The sequence below is a fragment of the Tachypleus tridentatus genome, chromosome 4 (genome assembly GCF_004210375.1).
Source record: "Tachypleus tridentatus isolate NWPU-2018 chromosome 4, ASM421037v1, whole genome shotgun sequence".
In the NCBI taxonomy this organism is placed as follows: domain Eukaryota; kingdom Metazoa; phylum Arthropoda; class Merostomata; order Xiphosura; family Limulidae; genus Tachypleus; species Tachypleus tridentatus.
In genome coordinates, this window is record NC_134828.1 from 123,449,021 (window position 1) to 123,465,266 (window position 16,246).

General features: G+C 32.2%; 1 protein-coding gene across 2 annotated transcripts; it reads right to left on the reverse strand.

Annotated features, from left to right (window-relative positions):
• Positions 1–546: 546 nt before the first annotated feature.
• LOC143248422 (glucose transporter type 1-like) lies at positions 547–15,836 on the reverse strand. Of its 2 annotated transcripts, XM_076496770.1 has the most exons (5): positions 15,760–15,836; positions 12,042–12,338; positions 11,208–11,427; positions 8,285–8,440; positions 547–2,071 (listed from the first exon to the last, which is right to left on the reverse strand). In XM_076496770.1, the coding sequence occupies exons 2-4, from the start codon at positions 12,153–12,155 to the stop codon at positions 8,343–8,345; spliced, it is 432 nt and encodes a 143-aa protein (XP_076352885.1). In that variant the 5' UTR covers positions 12,156–12,338; positions 15,760–15,836; the 3' UTR covers positions 547–2,071; positions 8,285–8,342. The 2 variants fall into 2 exon arrangements, with proteins under 2 accessions (XP_076352885.1, XP_076352884.1); XM_076496769.1 differs by lacking the exon at positions 15,760–15,836 and having other exon boundaries at positions 12,042–12,883.
• Between the last annotated feature and the right edge of the window lie 410 nt (positions 15,837–16,246).

Below are 16,246 nucleotides of genomic sequence, written 5' to 3' on the forward strand. Positions count from 1 at the left end.
ATCCGAGCAAAATTTTCTCAAGGCCAGTAAGTCCGTTAAAATTGAACATAACCTGTATTTTGTCTTTAATTTTTACACAAACTTAATTTAACTCCTGAAAGTTCTGTAAAAAAAAAAAGTACAGAAATTTGCAGGATTACATCTGAAAGTTCCAATATCTAGACTTTTGTGTAGAAACCTAAGAACCAAGAAGATTAACCAACGCCTTTCTGTTTTACCCAACTCAACAATCATAGACTTGAGATGAAATGCGCCATGTGCTAAGATTTTAAATAACAATCAACATTAATACAATAATGGGGTATTACTCTGTAAAACAAAAATCAGTAATAATGAATGATAAAGGCATGTCACACACAGACATACACACACACACGAGTAAACTATTATAATAAAAGTGCCTTGATCCAGGAACTGCCAACAGATGGCGAAAGGTTTAGTGTATGAAATATTCCATATTCAATCACCTCATAATGTGCAGAATTTCGTCTCACCATCTCATGCTTTGATTTTTGTATTAAAGCACGAGTGCAACAGTGTGCCAAATAACTTCTCTTGTTGCACACCCATCATACACTAGTAACTAAAGTTTGACAGTTTTATGAGCAGACTTTACATTTTATTTACAAATTGCTAATTTTTGTATTTCCTAGAATCTACAAGATATCTAGGAAAAAAAAAAAAACTTTCCCCCATTCACACAATATTTTGGCACCAAAATGTGTAAGGAAAGGTCTTATGGACTGTAAAGTCCATAAAATTTATCGTGGTCCGAGTACACAATCTTCATCTGTTCAACAGAAGGCACCCTTACAGAAGAAACTGTGTTCTTTTGCAGCAGCACATAAAGAACACATAGGCCTAACAAAACTTTGGGAATTGTGAGGCCACCTTAGATACAACAACATTTATGACCACATATCTCTAACAATTCTTAACTACATTTCACTTCAAGAATTATTCCTATGTCATAATGTACAATTATACATTACACTGACTTTCAAAATTATCCTTTTTTAAACTGGCAATAACTTTCCAAATAAAACTATTTTAATGCATAACAGTTAGATTTTTTTTTTCTCGGAAGCCCTTCTTAAACAAAATCTAAATCCCACATAGTAATTTTGTGTGTGTGTGTGTGCGAATGACAAGTGTGGATATTTTATGGATAGTAACTAAGCAGTATTCCAGCTATTTTATCCCACAGCTCTCTGAGACTAACAGAAGTGGTATAATAGTAATCAATGATAACCTCAACAGATGGCAGCTGGGAAAGTTGTGTAAGTATTAGCACAAAAACATACAGAAATCAATAAAGGCAACTTATTTCAGAACAACTTCTTTCCCCCTAAGTTTAATTTCATGTAAAGCAGCACTCTTGAAAGGCTGGTGTTCCACGAACGTCATGGTGGATGTACATATATAGACTTGAACAAACCACATGTTGCTTATAATGTTTTAATACTTGCTGAATAAAGAACAGATAGCTGCATAGCTTGTCATATGACTGCCCTGGCAGGTCAGAGGTCACTTAATTAGTTCACCTTCTTTAAGATCCAACTGACACAGAAACTGATTTCAACAAATCTGTAATACAGATGGATGGATGGGAGCCACTTCCTTACAATAACATTTCAAGTTTTATCTGAATGAACAGACAGTTTTGATGGCAAGATGTGGACCATGATAATGTTAAGCGACACAGTTATGAAAATGAGCTGACACAAGTGTTTCAACATTTAGTTGTCATTCCGTGGTTGCTTGGATCTGACTAGTCTGTCTTCCAAGTATTTCTTTTACCCTATAAGTTTCCTCCCTCTCTTGCAGAAGATGTTGATCTGATACAACAATTTTATTTTTCATTTTTAAAGAGCTATGATTTACAGTAATGCACTTGTTGAGGTTCGTTTAACAGTGATCTGTCCGATTTAAAATGCAGCAGAGAGTGACGTCATACTGTACCACTTGAAAGCACAACTGTGCACCTAACTGTCACTGCTCTGAGCACTTCATAGGTGAACACTCACCAGAGCAGAACAAAGGTTTCTAATGCCAAGGCTCCAGATGGAGGCTGAAAATACCAGTAAATAAAAATAAATAATGCATATACACTAAAACATAGATACACAGACAAATAGATGCAATTTTCTAGTGATGTATACAAGTACAGATAAGAAATGTAAGACACACTAGATCATACAGAACATGAAGAAATCATACTGTAGTAGTGTACATATACAACGCTTTATGTTCCAAAGGATACATTAATAACAATGTTGCTACAAAGGCTAGTAATAGGTACACAACAGTCAACAGCAAAAAAGATTGTTGATTTTTTCATGTACTCAAGGCAAAGCTAGTTTTCAACTTATATTTTTTTTAGATAAAAAGAATTGGAATTATATATTCAGAAACTTGACATTTCTTTTTTTTTTCTCAATATACATGTATTATTTATTTAGTTTCTTGTAGGGAGATAAAACAACTTGTAATTTAATTTTAAGAGAAAAACATAGATTTTTTAAATGGTGAAAGGAAATGACTGAGTTCTGTTTTGTATCTCTTGATGTAAGAAATATTGTTTTCTACTAATCCTCTTTCTCAATTTTCATTTATTCTATTCATTATTTTGGGGGTTATGAAATGTTATTCGACTTACACAATTTGTTTTTGTTGTTGTTATCAGTTTACACTGTTTTTTTTTCCCATCACTTTTGGGTTGCATTTTTTTTTTTTTTGAGGTATAGTGGTTAGTTCATTTCTGGAATATATATCATTTTTTTGGATAAAGACCTTAACATGCCTTCATATTATAAATATTTCACAAGTTTAGTTTTTAGGTGGACAATCAAATAAAGGAAAATCTTAAACTTTATATTAAATTGGTAATTCTATACTTATTTTTTGGTTCTTGAGACACAAGTAATTTCCTTTACCACAGCCTTGGTCTAGTATTAAAATTACAAATAAACTTTATTATCTGTAAATTATCACCAAGAGCTCTAGCATCATAAAGTCAACAGAAAAATCATACAATATTTCAGGAGTAAAGTTGTGAACATGGGTAAATATTCCTTATTAGCTTAATAAATAGTGTAACATGTGTTAAAGTTATTAACAAACCACCAAACATGATAAGCAACAAGTCTGCACATTTTTCATACTGTTACAGTGTATTTTGTTTGTACTTTTAAAATGATAACATTTTGGTTAAAAAAATAAAGGAGCTACTGCAAAAGTAAGATCATTTCAATACAATGACTTTAAAATTGCTGTTTGAATAAACACAACATATGAACAACTTCTGAACAGATAAGAAAGGGAATGTACATACACAAATATATTACGATAACAAGGGACTTGTTGATCCATCTAGGCTAACCCACTTATTCCAAAGGCCATCCATCCTGTTACAAAAGTAAAACTGTCTAACTGAGAACAATGACAAATATATAAGGACAACAAGGAACCTATTGATCCATATAGGCCATCCACCCTGTTACAAAAGTAAAACTGTCTAACTGAGAACAATGACAAATATATAAGGACAACAAGGAACCTATTGATCCATCTAGGCCATCCACCCTGTTACAAAAGTAAAACTGTCTAACTGAGAACAATGACAAAAATATAAGGACAACAAGGAACCTATTGATCCATCTAGGCCATCCACCCTGTTACAAAAGTAAAACTGTCTAGCTGAGAACAATGACAAATATATAAGGACAACAAGGAACCTATTGATCCATCTAGGCCATCCACCCTGTTACAAAAGTAAAACTGTCTAGCTGAGAACAATGACAAATATATAAGGACAACAAGGAACCTATTGATCCATCTAGGCCATCCACCCTGTTACAAAAGTAAAACTGTCTAACTGAGAACAATGACAAATATATAAGGACAACAAGGAACCTATTGATCCATCTAGGCCATCCACCCTGTTACAAAAGTAAAACTGTCTAACTGAGAACAATGACAAATATATAAGAACAACAAGGAACCTATTGATCCATCTAGGCCATCCACCCTGTTACAAAAGTAAAACTGTCTAGCTGAGAACAATGACAAATGTATAAGGACAACAAGGAACCTATTGATCCATCTAGGCCATCCACCCTGTTACAAAAGTAAAACTGTCTAGCTGAGAACAATGACAAATATATAAGGACAACAAGGAACCTATTGATCCATCTAGGCCATCCATCCTGTTACAAAAGTAAAACTGTCTAACTGAGAACAATGACAAATATATAAGGACAACAAGGAACCTATTGATCCATCTAGGCTATCCACCCTGTTACAAAAGTAAAACTGTCTAACTGAGAACAATGACAAATATATAAGGACAACAAAGAACCTATTGATCCATCTAGGCCATCCACCATGTTGCAAAAAAGTAAAACTGTCTAGCTGAGAACAATGACAAATATATAAGGACAACAAGAAACCTATTGATCCATCTAGGCCATCCATCCTGTTACAAAAGTAAAACTGTCTAACTGAGAACAATGGCAAATATATAAGGACAACAAGGAACCTATTGATCCATATAGGCCATCCACCCTGTTACAAAAGTAAAACTGTCTAACTGAGAACAATGACAAATATATAAGGACAACAAGGAACCTATTGATCCATCTAGGCCATCCACCCTGTTACAAAAGTAAAACTGTCTAACTGAGAACAATGACAAATATATAAGGACAACAAGGAACCTATTGATCCATCTAGGCCATCCACCCTGTTACAAAAGTAAAACTGTCTAACTGAGAACAATGACAAATATATAAGGACAACAAGGAACCTATTGATCCATCTAGGCCATCCACCCTGTTACAAAAGTAAAACTGTCTAACTGAGAACAATGACAAATATATAAGGACAACAAGGAACCTATTGATCCATCTAGGCCATCCACCCTGTTACAAAAGTAAAACTGTCTAACTGAGAACAATGACAAATATATAAGGACAACAAGGAACCTATTGATCCATCTAGGCCATCCCACTCATTCCAAAGACCAACCACTCTGTAACAAAAGTAAAGCTATCTTAATTGAAGACACTGCTCACGCTACCTAAATTTGTTTCATAGTCCTACCATTTTCACCACTAAGTATGAAACAAGAGGTTACATCAACACAATCAATTCTCTTAACTATTTTAAACATAATAATTAAATAACCTCAAACTCTTTGTTTGTCAAAAGATCAGAGGTCTCAACTTGTTCGCACACCTTTCTATCTCACCTATTGTCTTAGTAGTCCTCTTCTGAACCATTTTAGACAACTGAATGTTTTTTGTAAGGTAAAGCACTTAAGACTGAACACATTAGTACAAATGTGGCCAAACCAATGACCTATACAATGAAACTATACTCTCTTTAGACTTGAATTTAATATTTATGTCAATACAACATAAAATCCTGTTTGCCTTGCTACAATTACTGACACATTGCTTAGACAGCTCAAAGAACTGATCAACTTGAACACCAAGTTCCTTTTCTTTTATAATATTAAGGTTATTCCCACCAAAAACATACTTGTAATTTGAATATGATAATCTCCATGCATTACCTTGTATTTAATAAAATTAAAAGCAATCTGTCATTTATTTAAATAACTCACTAATTAATACAAATCACTTTGTAAAGCAGCAGAAGTCTCCGTAATATCATTTACAAATGTAAGTAAATTATTGATCATTTCTTCACCTATGCCATTACTGTGAATAAAAAAAACAGCCACGAGGTACAAATTTTATTTGTATTAATCTAATTTGATGGAAATCTATTCATAACAATCATCTGCTTTTGTCTATCCTGTCAGTTTCCTATCCAGGGAGTGAACCTACCACCTAGAACTACAGGCAGGGCCAAATTATTTATTAGGCACAATAGATACAGTGCCTAGGACCCACAAAAAGTTAATGGCCAATGAAAACTTTGGGTCCATGAAAATTTTATTTAAACGTTAATCTTTGGTTTAAGGTAGGGCCCGTGAACAGAAAGTGTCCATCTTGATCCAGCACTGACTACAGGGACAATCCTTTAACAAAACTACAGGGACAATCTTTTAACAAGACTACAGGGACAATCTTTTAACAAGACATTGTTAAATATCTTGTGAAATATCTTTTGTCCCAAAAGAGTAGGGACAATCTTTTAGCAAGACTACAGGGACAATCTTTTAACAAGACTACAGGGACAATCTTTTAACAAGCCTTTTATAGGGCACTTTGTCAAATGCTTTTTGGAATTCCAGAAACAACAAATTCCAACTCATACCCTCATCTACACATCAGAAACCTCTTAAGAGAATACTAAAGCAAAATCTTCCACTAGTAAAACCATACTGACTGTCCAATAAAGTTTAGAACTTTGTTGTTAAATCATTCACAAAATATATATCTTGTCACAAACTTTTTCCACCACTGATGTTTTTATCTACTATCTTGGAAAGAGGATTAACATTAGCCAACTTCCAATTTCTTGCCACTGGCTCATTATTCCAAAACTTACAGAAAATAGTAGTAAGTAATTCACATATCCAACCCCAAATCTCCTTCAAAACCCTTGAGTAAATATTATCCAGCTCAGACACATTATTTTTTGTTAAACTTCTCACTTGTTTCTTAACAAGCTCAGAAATAATGTGGTCCTCTTGTTTGATCGTTTTTCAATCTAGCAACTGTTCAATCAAGAAGGAAATACAAGTTCCGTTAAACTAGATTGTATACGTTAATTGTACTTTTCAAAATATAAACAAATAAATATGTTTTCTTCGATTATTTGTTTCTAATATTGTTAACATGTGATTTACAACTTTAGCTTAAACATAACTATAGACATAAACTGGAAGACCAAAAACACACATGACCAACAAAACTTGAAACATCTATTGAGAGAGAAGTAAGAAACTCATATATGGGGACAAACAACGGATAATTCTAACACACAGGAAGTTAAAGATATATATATATACATAGTTAAAATCCAGATAACTGATACACATGGAACATGAACTGGATTGGTAATACACATACACAGTTAAAAGCTAGGTAACTTATGCTCATATACCCTTGTTCCATGTGCATAAGTTATCTAGCTTTTAATATGTATCTGTATTACCCATCCAAGTCATGTTCCATGTGCATAAGTTACATATTAAAAGCTAGATAACTGATGCACATGATATAAAAAGTGGATGAGATTTATATGAAACAGCAGGGATGAAAATGAAAGAACAATGAAATGTGTACAGAGCGTAATGGAAACAATTATCTATTAGTATATTAGTTTGGAATGTTAATGTAAAAAGAATAAATATTTTATATATAAATTGTAAAGTATATGTAAGTTACAACATAGAGTGTTTCTTTTTCACTTATCAATACGTATAGTCTGTAAACATGTGAATATCCAGTTCACTGAGTTTATAAATACATATAGAGTGAAGGATACAGTGTTGTAGACTTTGGAAGCATTGTTTCTTTACCTATAGATAAAGGTACAACAGTGGTAAGTTACAACATAGAGTGTTTCTTTTCCACTTATCAATATGTATAGTCTGTAAACAGGTGAATATCCAGTTCACTGAATTTATAAATACATATAGAGTGAAGGATACAGTGTTGTAGACTTTGGAAGCATTGTCTCTTTACCTATTGTCTTCCACTAAGACACACCAAATGCAGTGCCAACTAATGCCTATTAGTAAGTAAGTAAGTCTGAATATTTTAACTTATCCAGTGTGTTGTGTTTACTACTCATACCATCAGTATCGTATGTCCCAGTCTAATTGATGTTCCATGTTTGATAAAAGCCAAGATCAAATTGTCATCTTAGTTATTCAATGTATGTTCTCTACTATACAGTTATGACTTGAAGTTGTGACATTACCAGTCATGTGTTTGTTGTACCTTGTGATTGAAAGTGTTAAATAAATCTTACTAATGCTATGTTGCAATAACAGTCATGTTAGTTGTACCTTGTGAATGAAAATATTACATAATTCTGATCAAAATTGTGTTACATTACCAGCTACAAGTTAGGTGCACCTGGTAACTGATGGTTTTAAACAAATATGATAAAAGTCGGGTTGCAATACCAGCCACGTATTAAGTGTACCTCATATCTGAAAATGTTAAACAAATCTTTTAATATTCATGAAAACTTTGTACAGTCATTTATATAAATAATATCAGACATACAGAATGTCATTCATGAATATTGTTGAAATATGAATTAAAATGTTTTTGTTTTTCTTTATTAGACAACATACCTGTAGCAAACCTAGTGTCTGTACCACGTTTGACATACAATGGTCACCATTTTCTTTGTTAGAGTCGATCCTCTAAGTGATTTGGAGTAACCTCCACAAACTTGTTTCGAATGGGAAGTTCATCTACCTGGCAGTGATGACGTTGATGTAAAGGGCCTTCAGGTGGTTAGATAAAAGATTTAAACAGAAGGTCTCAGATAAATTGTTTATCTTAAACACTGTATAATCAATCTAGCCTCAGAGGACATATATCATTTCTAATATAATAAAAAAACACTTAAACTAACAGCAAAAGCAAAAGTAATGAATAAAACCTGATAAAGAAACCATTAATTACAACTTATAGAAGACTAAAATAAGTGCAACAGAATAAAAAATAAATTAACCAAAAACTGTTAAGCTTCATTTAAAAGTCTTAAGGGTGGACTTTTAGAAACTCCTAACATCTTTCATCAAAGATAGATTTTGAGGTCAGGAATAAAGAAACATCTAAAAACGTATGTATTAGTTTTCACCACAATAAGAAGGCTATTCATCTTTCCAATAACTGGCACTTAATAACCATAGAGATAATTTCCACCAATTACTTGACAACTACACTTTAATTAATTACTAAAAGCAACTTGTATGTGTTCATTGCTTAAATTGTAAGTAATTAATAAAAAGAATTGAATAAATGAAACGAAAAAAGTAAAGTGTACACTATACTAGTAATGTCATTCACCAGTCACTAATTTGGTGTACACTATATTGGTACTGTCATTCTCAGTTAATAATTTGGTGTACACTATACAGGTACTGCTATTCACCCATCCCTAATTTGGTGTACACTATACAGGTACTGCTATTCACCCATCCCTAATTTGGTGTACACTATACAGGTACTATCATTCACCAGTCAATAATCTGGTGTACACTATATTGGTACTGTCATTCATCAGTCAAAAATTCAGTGTAGAGTATATTGGTACTGTCATTCACTAGTTACTAATTTGGTGTACACTATATTGATACTGTCATTCACTAGTTACTAATTTGGTGTACACTATACTGGTACTGTCATTCACTGGTTACTAATTTGGTGTACACTATATTGATACTGTCATTCACTAGTTACTAATTTGGTGTACACTATATTGATACTGTCATTCACTAGTTACTAATTTGGTGTACACTATATTGATACTGTCATTTACTAGTTACTAATTTGGTGTACATTATATTGATACTGTCATTCACTAGTTACTAATTTGGTGTACACTATACTGGTACTGTCATTTACTAGTTACTAATTTGGTGTACATTATATTGATACTGTCACTCACTAGTTACTAATTTGGTGTACACTATACTGGTACTGTCATTCACTAGTTACTAATTTGGTGTACACTATACTGGTACTGTCATTCACTAGTTACTAATTTGGTGTACACTATATTGATACTGTCATTCACTAGTTACTAATTTGGTGTACACTATATTAATACTGTCATTCACTAGTTACTAATTTGGTGTACACTATATTGATACTGTCATTCACTAGTTACTAATTTGGTGTACACTATACTGGTACTGTCATTCACTAGTTACTAATTTGGTGTACACTATATTGATACTGTCATTCACTAGTTACTAATTTGGTGTACACTATATTAATACTGTCATTCACTAGTTACTAATTTGGTGTACACTATATTGATACTGTCATTTATCAGCCAATACTTTGGTGTACACTATACCGGTACTGTCATTCATCAGTGAATAATTTAGTGTACACTATACTGATACTGTCACTCACCAATTACTAATTTGGTGTACACTATACTGGTACTGTCATTCACTGGTTACTAATTTGGTGTACACTATATTGATACTGTCATTCACTAGTTACTAATTTGGTGTACACTATACTGGTACTGTCATTTACTAGTTACTAATTTGGTGTACATTATATTGATACTGTCATTCACTAGTTACTAATTTGGTGTACACTATACTGGTACTGTCATTCACTAGTTACTAATTTGGTGTACATTATATTGATACTGTCACTCACTAGTTACTAATTTGGTGTACACTATATTGATACTGTCATTCACTAGTTACTAATTTGGTGTACATTATATTGATACTGTCATTCATCAGTGAATAATTTAGTGTACGCTAAACTGGTACTGTCACTCACCAATTACTAATTTGTTGTACACTATACTGGTACTGTCACTCACCAGTCACTAATTTGGTCAAAATTGAGATTTAAAAATAACCTTGCACAGAACAGACATGAAGAGCAAACTATGAACCGATTTAACCAATGATTAATGAAGATAATATTAGTCAAGGTAAAATCAGTACAACAATAGTTGTATTCATTCCACTGAGGTCTTATTCTCACACTTTTCATTATGTAGATTATTTTGTTAAGAAGGAGAACAACAATTATTTTTATAAGAGGAATGTCCTTATTATTTTGTTAAGAATGAGAACAACAATTATTTTTATAAGAGGAATGTCCTTATTATTTTGTTAAGAATGAGAACAACAATTATTTTTATAAGAGGAATGTCCTTATTATTTTGTTAAGAAGGAGAACAACAATTATTTTTATAAGAGGAATGTCCTTATTATTTTGTTAAGAAGGAGAACAACAATTATTTTTATAAGAGGAATGTCCTTATTGTTTTGTTTCTTTAACTCAAACACTGTTTAACACAAACAGTTACTGTCAATTTAACATAAACTTAATAATTCAATTAGTATTGTCTATGATTTTATACATCATGAAAGTGGTTCACAGTCACTATTCCCTCACTATAGTCAGTTATTTAACTGAATGATAACCCTGTATTTCACACAGTTTGAGAAATCTTTCTTTCCGATTCCGTAAGTAACATAACTACTATGCAACAGTATGCTCACTTACACGATTCAACAGGCTTGTCTTCAAATATGAATTCACCCGACTGTATAGACTTCCGTGGGATGGTCATACCATTAATGTTGATCACTTCTTCTCTCCTGAACAAAGACGAAATTTCTTCAAACGTTTTGTTCTTGGTTTCAGGAACCTTCTTGTAGGTGAACGTCCAGAAAATTGCCAGCAGTGCCGTAAAAGGGAGAAACGTGTAGTTCTCAAAGCCACGCTGTGATATAAAAAGTGGTTAAAATAAAAAACAAAAATGCTTAAATAATTTGCATACATATGTATTTAAGTTGTTACAGTAAGGTGTTCAGTTATAAAATTAAACATTATAAAACACATGGGTGAGCTCAGTATCATGTAATATAAAACTGGAGTTGTCTATGAATATTTGTATTCTTCTTTTAAATATGAAAACCATTCTTTTCTGTCTGAAGATTATAAAAACAAACATCAAAATATTCATAACATTTGGAGTTGTAGTAAACCAACTTTCAAATTCAGGTGAAGTTTTTAAATTTGGGAAAGACAAGCATAGATACATTTATTTTATTTCAACTGATTTAAAATTATACGTTCACAATACATATTAAACCCATTCAACTGAGAAAAGTATTACTTTAATGACTGAATTTTTTAAAATTAATGACTGTAAACATCTCTTGAATCTCATGTTTCTTTATGATGTTACTTATTAAATAACAACAAAATGGCATAATATGTTCTGTTCCTTGATTATACCTGAGGTATTATGTTAGAGAAATGGGTTTGAGTTCAAGAAAGGGACATTAATGTTCAAAATCAAATAGAAATGTAAGGAAAAATGTTATAATCTACCAGCATCATTGGAAAGACCAAACCAACAAGAAAGTTGGCAAACCAGTTTACTAGTACTGCTAAACTTATGGCTGCAGGCCTGGGAGCTTGGGAAAATAACTCTGCTGTAATCATCCATGGAATTGAGCCTGTAAGGAAAGAAAGGCATTGGTTAATCAGGTGACACAACCACCATCAAAGGAAAGACCAAACCAACAAGAAAGTTGGCAAACCAGTTTACTAGTACTGCTAAACTTATGGCTGCAGGCCTGGGAGCTTGGGAAAATAACTCTGCTGTAATCATCCATGGAATTGAGCCTGTAAGGAAAGAAAGGCATTGGTTAATCAGGTGACACAACCACCATCAAAGGAAAGACCAAACCAACAAGAAAGTTGGCAAACCAGTTTACTAGTACTGCTAAACTTATGGCTGCAGGCCTGGGAGCTTGGGAAAATAACTCTGCTGTAATTACTCAAGGAACTGAGTCTAAAAACAAAAAAAAAACAAATTAGTTAATAAGGTAACACAACCTTTTGAATATCAAGAGATTTAAATTATCAGAAAGAAGATAAATAATATTTGTTAATCTTAATTATTTGTGGATTAACTGGTAGGAAGTTAAAAGAAAAAGTTTTTCTTTGTTAAAGTTTAAACATAATTATTCCAGGGTTATCTGTATAGAAAAAGATAACACTGAATATCAAGTGGAAATGTACAGCAATAAGCCTACTTCTATTTGAGCAATTAACTTGTTTAATTGATTACTTGTGAGCACAGATTACATCAATTAGTGTCTTGGAAAATAATCAACAAATCAAAATTATGACCACTTTTGGTTATTCCAATCATGAAGTTGCCCATATGATCTCTCACTAGTATTTTTGATTAATAAAAAGGTTATTTTACTTAATTAATTAGTGTTTTGACTCACAAAAAAATAATTAATTAAACAAAACCAATGTTTTTGAAAATTAAGAATTTTGATTATTCCAACTATGTGAGAATAATTGAGAGGTTGAATTTAGTCAAATAACGAGCCAAACAATTAATAAGTTAACAAATTTCACTAACTTTTCAGTTCTACCTACAGCAGGGGAAGTTTAGCACAAGGTAACTAAGTAGCATTGACCTTAGATATTAATGGTGTAATTTATCTCCTGATATCATTCTTCAATGATAAAAAACACAGAGCCCGAGGGCTTATATTTTTCCACATTTTTAAACAAATAAATACTTCTAAAACTCTTTCATGTACAAGATATGGAAATGAAAGTAGCAGAGGTTTTTTTCATTTACTCAACTTGCCCAGTAACTAACTCATCACAGTTAATAATATTTTACTTTTGTGGAACCTAGATAAAGCAAACACTGAAATAACACTTTAAAAAGTGATAGTGTTTGTCTTACACACAGAGTAAGCTAAATAAAGTCAGATTTAAACCTCAGCTTTCAACCAATTAATATGACAGCACAATAAGTTTAGAACATATTTATAATGATTATACACTGTCAATATTGTTAAATTGCCCTGTCTTCTAAACAAATTGTTATTTACAAGTATACAAGACAGGTAGCCCTCATGTAATTCTGCATAAAATACAATAAATAAATAAAATATATGTAGAGAGAGACACACACATAACAAGTCAAGTAATATTGTATTAAAAGAACCTTGAATATACCAATCAGCAAATCACACAACAATCTAAGTTGACATAAAGTCAGTGTATGATAGAATATATTAAAATTATATTTTGATATTGTTTGACATTTTGTAGATAGTGTGACGTTACTTAAAATTTATCATTTTTGGGATGGGTATGTAACATTCTTTTATAATGCTAAATATTCATACATCAAAATCACAGAGATGGATTCAGATCAGGTACTTGGAATGTCCAGGATGAGAATCTTCTTTGTTCTTAATGGCATTGGAAAACAAAGGAATATGGTTTATTTTTTTGGCACCAGGATCACCTAGAAAAGAACCTGCAACAAGTCATACCCCAACCATGGTAAATAAAGTGCAGTATGTTATAACAGATAAGAATCCATTGCGATAAAGATCAGTGGCAAAAGCCATCCATGTTTCCCAGACAAAAGTACGCAATGTCGTCAAGAAGAATCTCTATCATTAAGAGAATTAAGTTGTGTGTACACAAGTTTTTACATGACATAGGCATTCAACTTGCACATACCTCAAGTAGGTGGAAAGTGAAACCTGTATGTTATTCCACACAATGACATAGCAGTAAACTCATGCTTATAACTTTCTGTGTGATCAGACTGTTGAAATGAGTGCTGAGAAACCATTGTCATCATATACTATATGTCTTATGAAAAGCATACAAGTAGGAGGGTGTGCTTTAGACTTGACAGCTTTAATTAAGGAGTTGTAGTGGAAACTACACTACACTAATGAGTGAGCATCAACTGGTGCATGATTAGACATGGAAACAGGGACTATAAAGACTTGGTGAGACTCCAAAATTATTTTGATGCAATGTACGTATACATGTATGATTAAATCTGATAGGTAGCAGTATATTCATACTGCTGTATTGGTCTTAAATCTAAGAATACCTCTCCTACTAGAATAGTTTTATTTTTCCCACTTTGTACTTTTTATCACAGTTCTGGATATCTGTTTATTATGTGTCACTCTTTTTTATTAGTATTGTTGTCTCTCAGTTTTTGTTTTTCCAACATTTATTAAATTCGAAGTGAAAATTCAATTTTTCTTTTATATAGTTGTATCTTTTAGACCTAGACATCTCAGGCTTTCTTACATTATTCGTGTAAGACTTGTACAAACATGATGACCAGAATATCAACTTCAGGAGACAAAGTTTTTACTTGCTAAGCCTAGTGGTCTAATTGTGGTAACTCATATTACGTTTATAATTCTGTTTTATTAAAAGTAACTGTAGACCATAAATTGGACTTTTATACTCATATCTGATTTTAATATTCAGTTTATTTTTATTTCCATATATGAGACTTTAGAGTAGAAGTAAATCTAATGAATGGTATTCTTACTACTATATGTATATATACCTCTCTCACCAGGCTACATTTTACCCTTCTTGTATTCTAGCTTTACATTCTTTTATGTGAAACACCTTTTCTGTTTTATTCTTGTCTGAAAGTTCTATTAATGTACAGGGTGGCCCGTAAGTCCCTACCTATCCATATGTTATTATGTTATATTCAATTACGCATGTATTATAAATTTGTTTCTTTTTTTGCAGAGAAATATGGCCGATGTAAGTCCATTTACACTTAAAAGAGTGTATTGTGACAAGTACGTGGGTACGTGAGTGCAAGAATACTGGTGACACCACAAAGATACACTGGATACATAAGATATATGGATGGGTAGGGACTTACGGGCCACCCTGTATTATTTAAAATAAGGAACTACTGTATCTATGCTTTTATGTATTTAGACATTAAAAGTAACACAGTTATTATATATCTTTATAAGCGTACATAAATAGGGAGATGATGGGTACTTTTTTGCAGCAATAGAAATATTTCTAAATACCATAACGTATACAGTTTCACTCCACTCCGAGTGCTACTTTCAGACAAAATTTATTAAAGTATCTTAAATTTAATTGAAAGCACTTGAAATTACATGAACATCCACAGCCAAAATATAACTCATAGAAACTCATATAAGTTTCAGTGCTTTGTTTAAAGTAATAGTAATTCTAAAAGGGAACTTTGACTTACCTGGTCCAATGGCAAAGAAGACAACAAAACTAAGCGTACTGACAACACTTACATAAGTAACCCACTCGTAAAGAAACTAGAAGATGAGAGAAAAGAAAAATGGATAAACAGATCTTAAATTTAAAGTTGATGACAAAACTTAATACATTTTTTTAAGAGTTATTTTCTATATGAAATCATCATGAATGGAAACAAGTTTTAAAGTCACATAATATTCTTCAATTACAATCCTTGATATATTGTAAATTCTTTTTTAAGAGTAATAAATAAACTTCACACAGATTTAGAATTATTTTAGTTACAATAATCACTCGGATATAGCTCGCAAAATGGGAAAATCCTGCAGTATATCAACGACAACAATCGTAACAACACAAGATCAGCATGTGTTTTATTTGAAAATGAAATACAGTAAAACACACAACTCTACAGGACTGTTATTATCTTTCAGGCACAAAACCAGTGATTTCTGGGGTTGAGAACATAA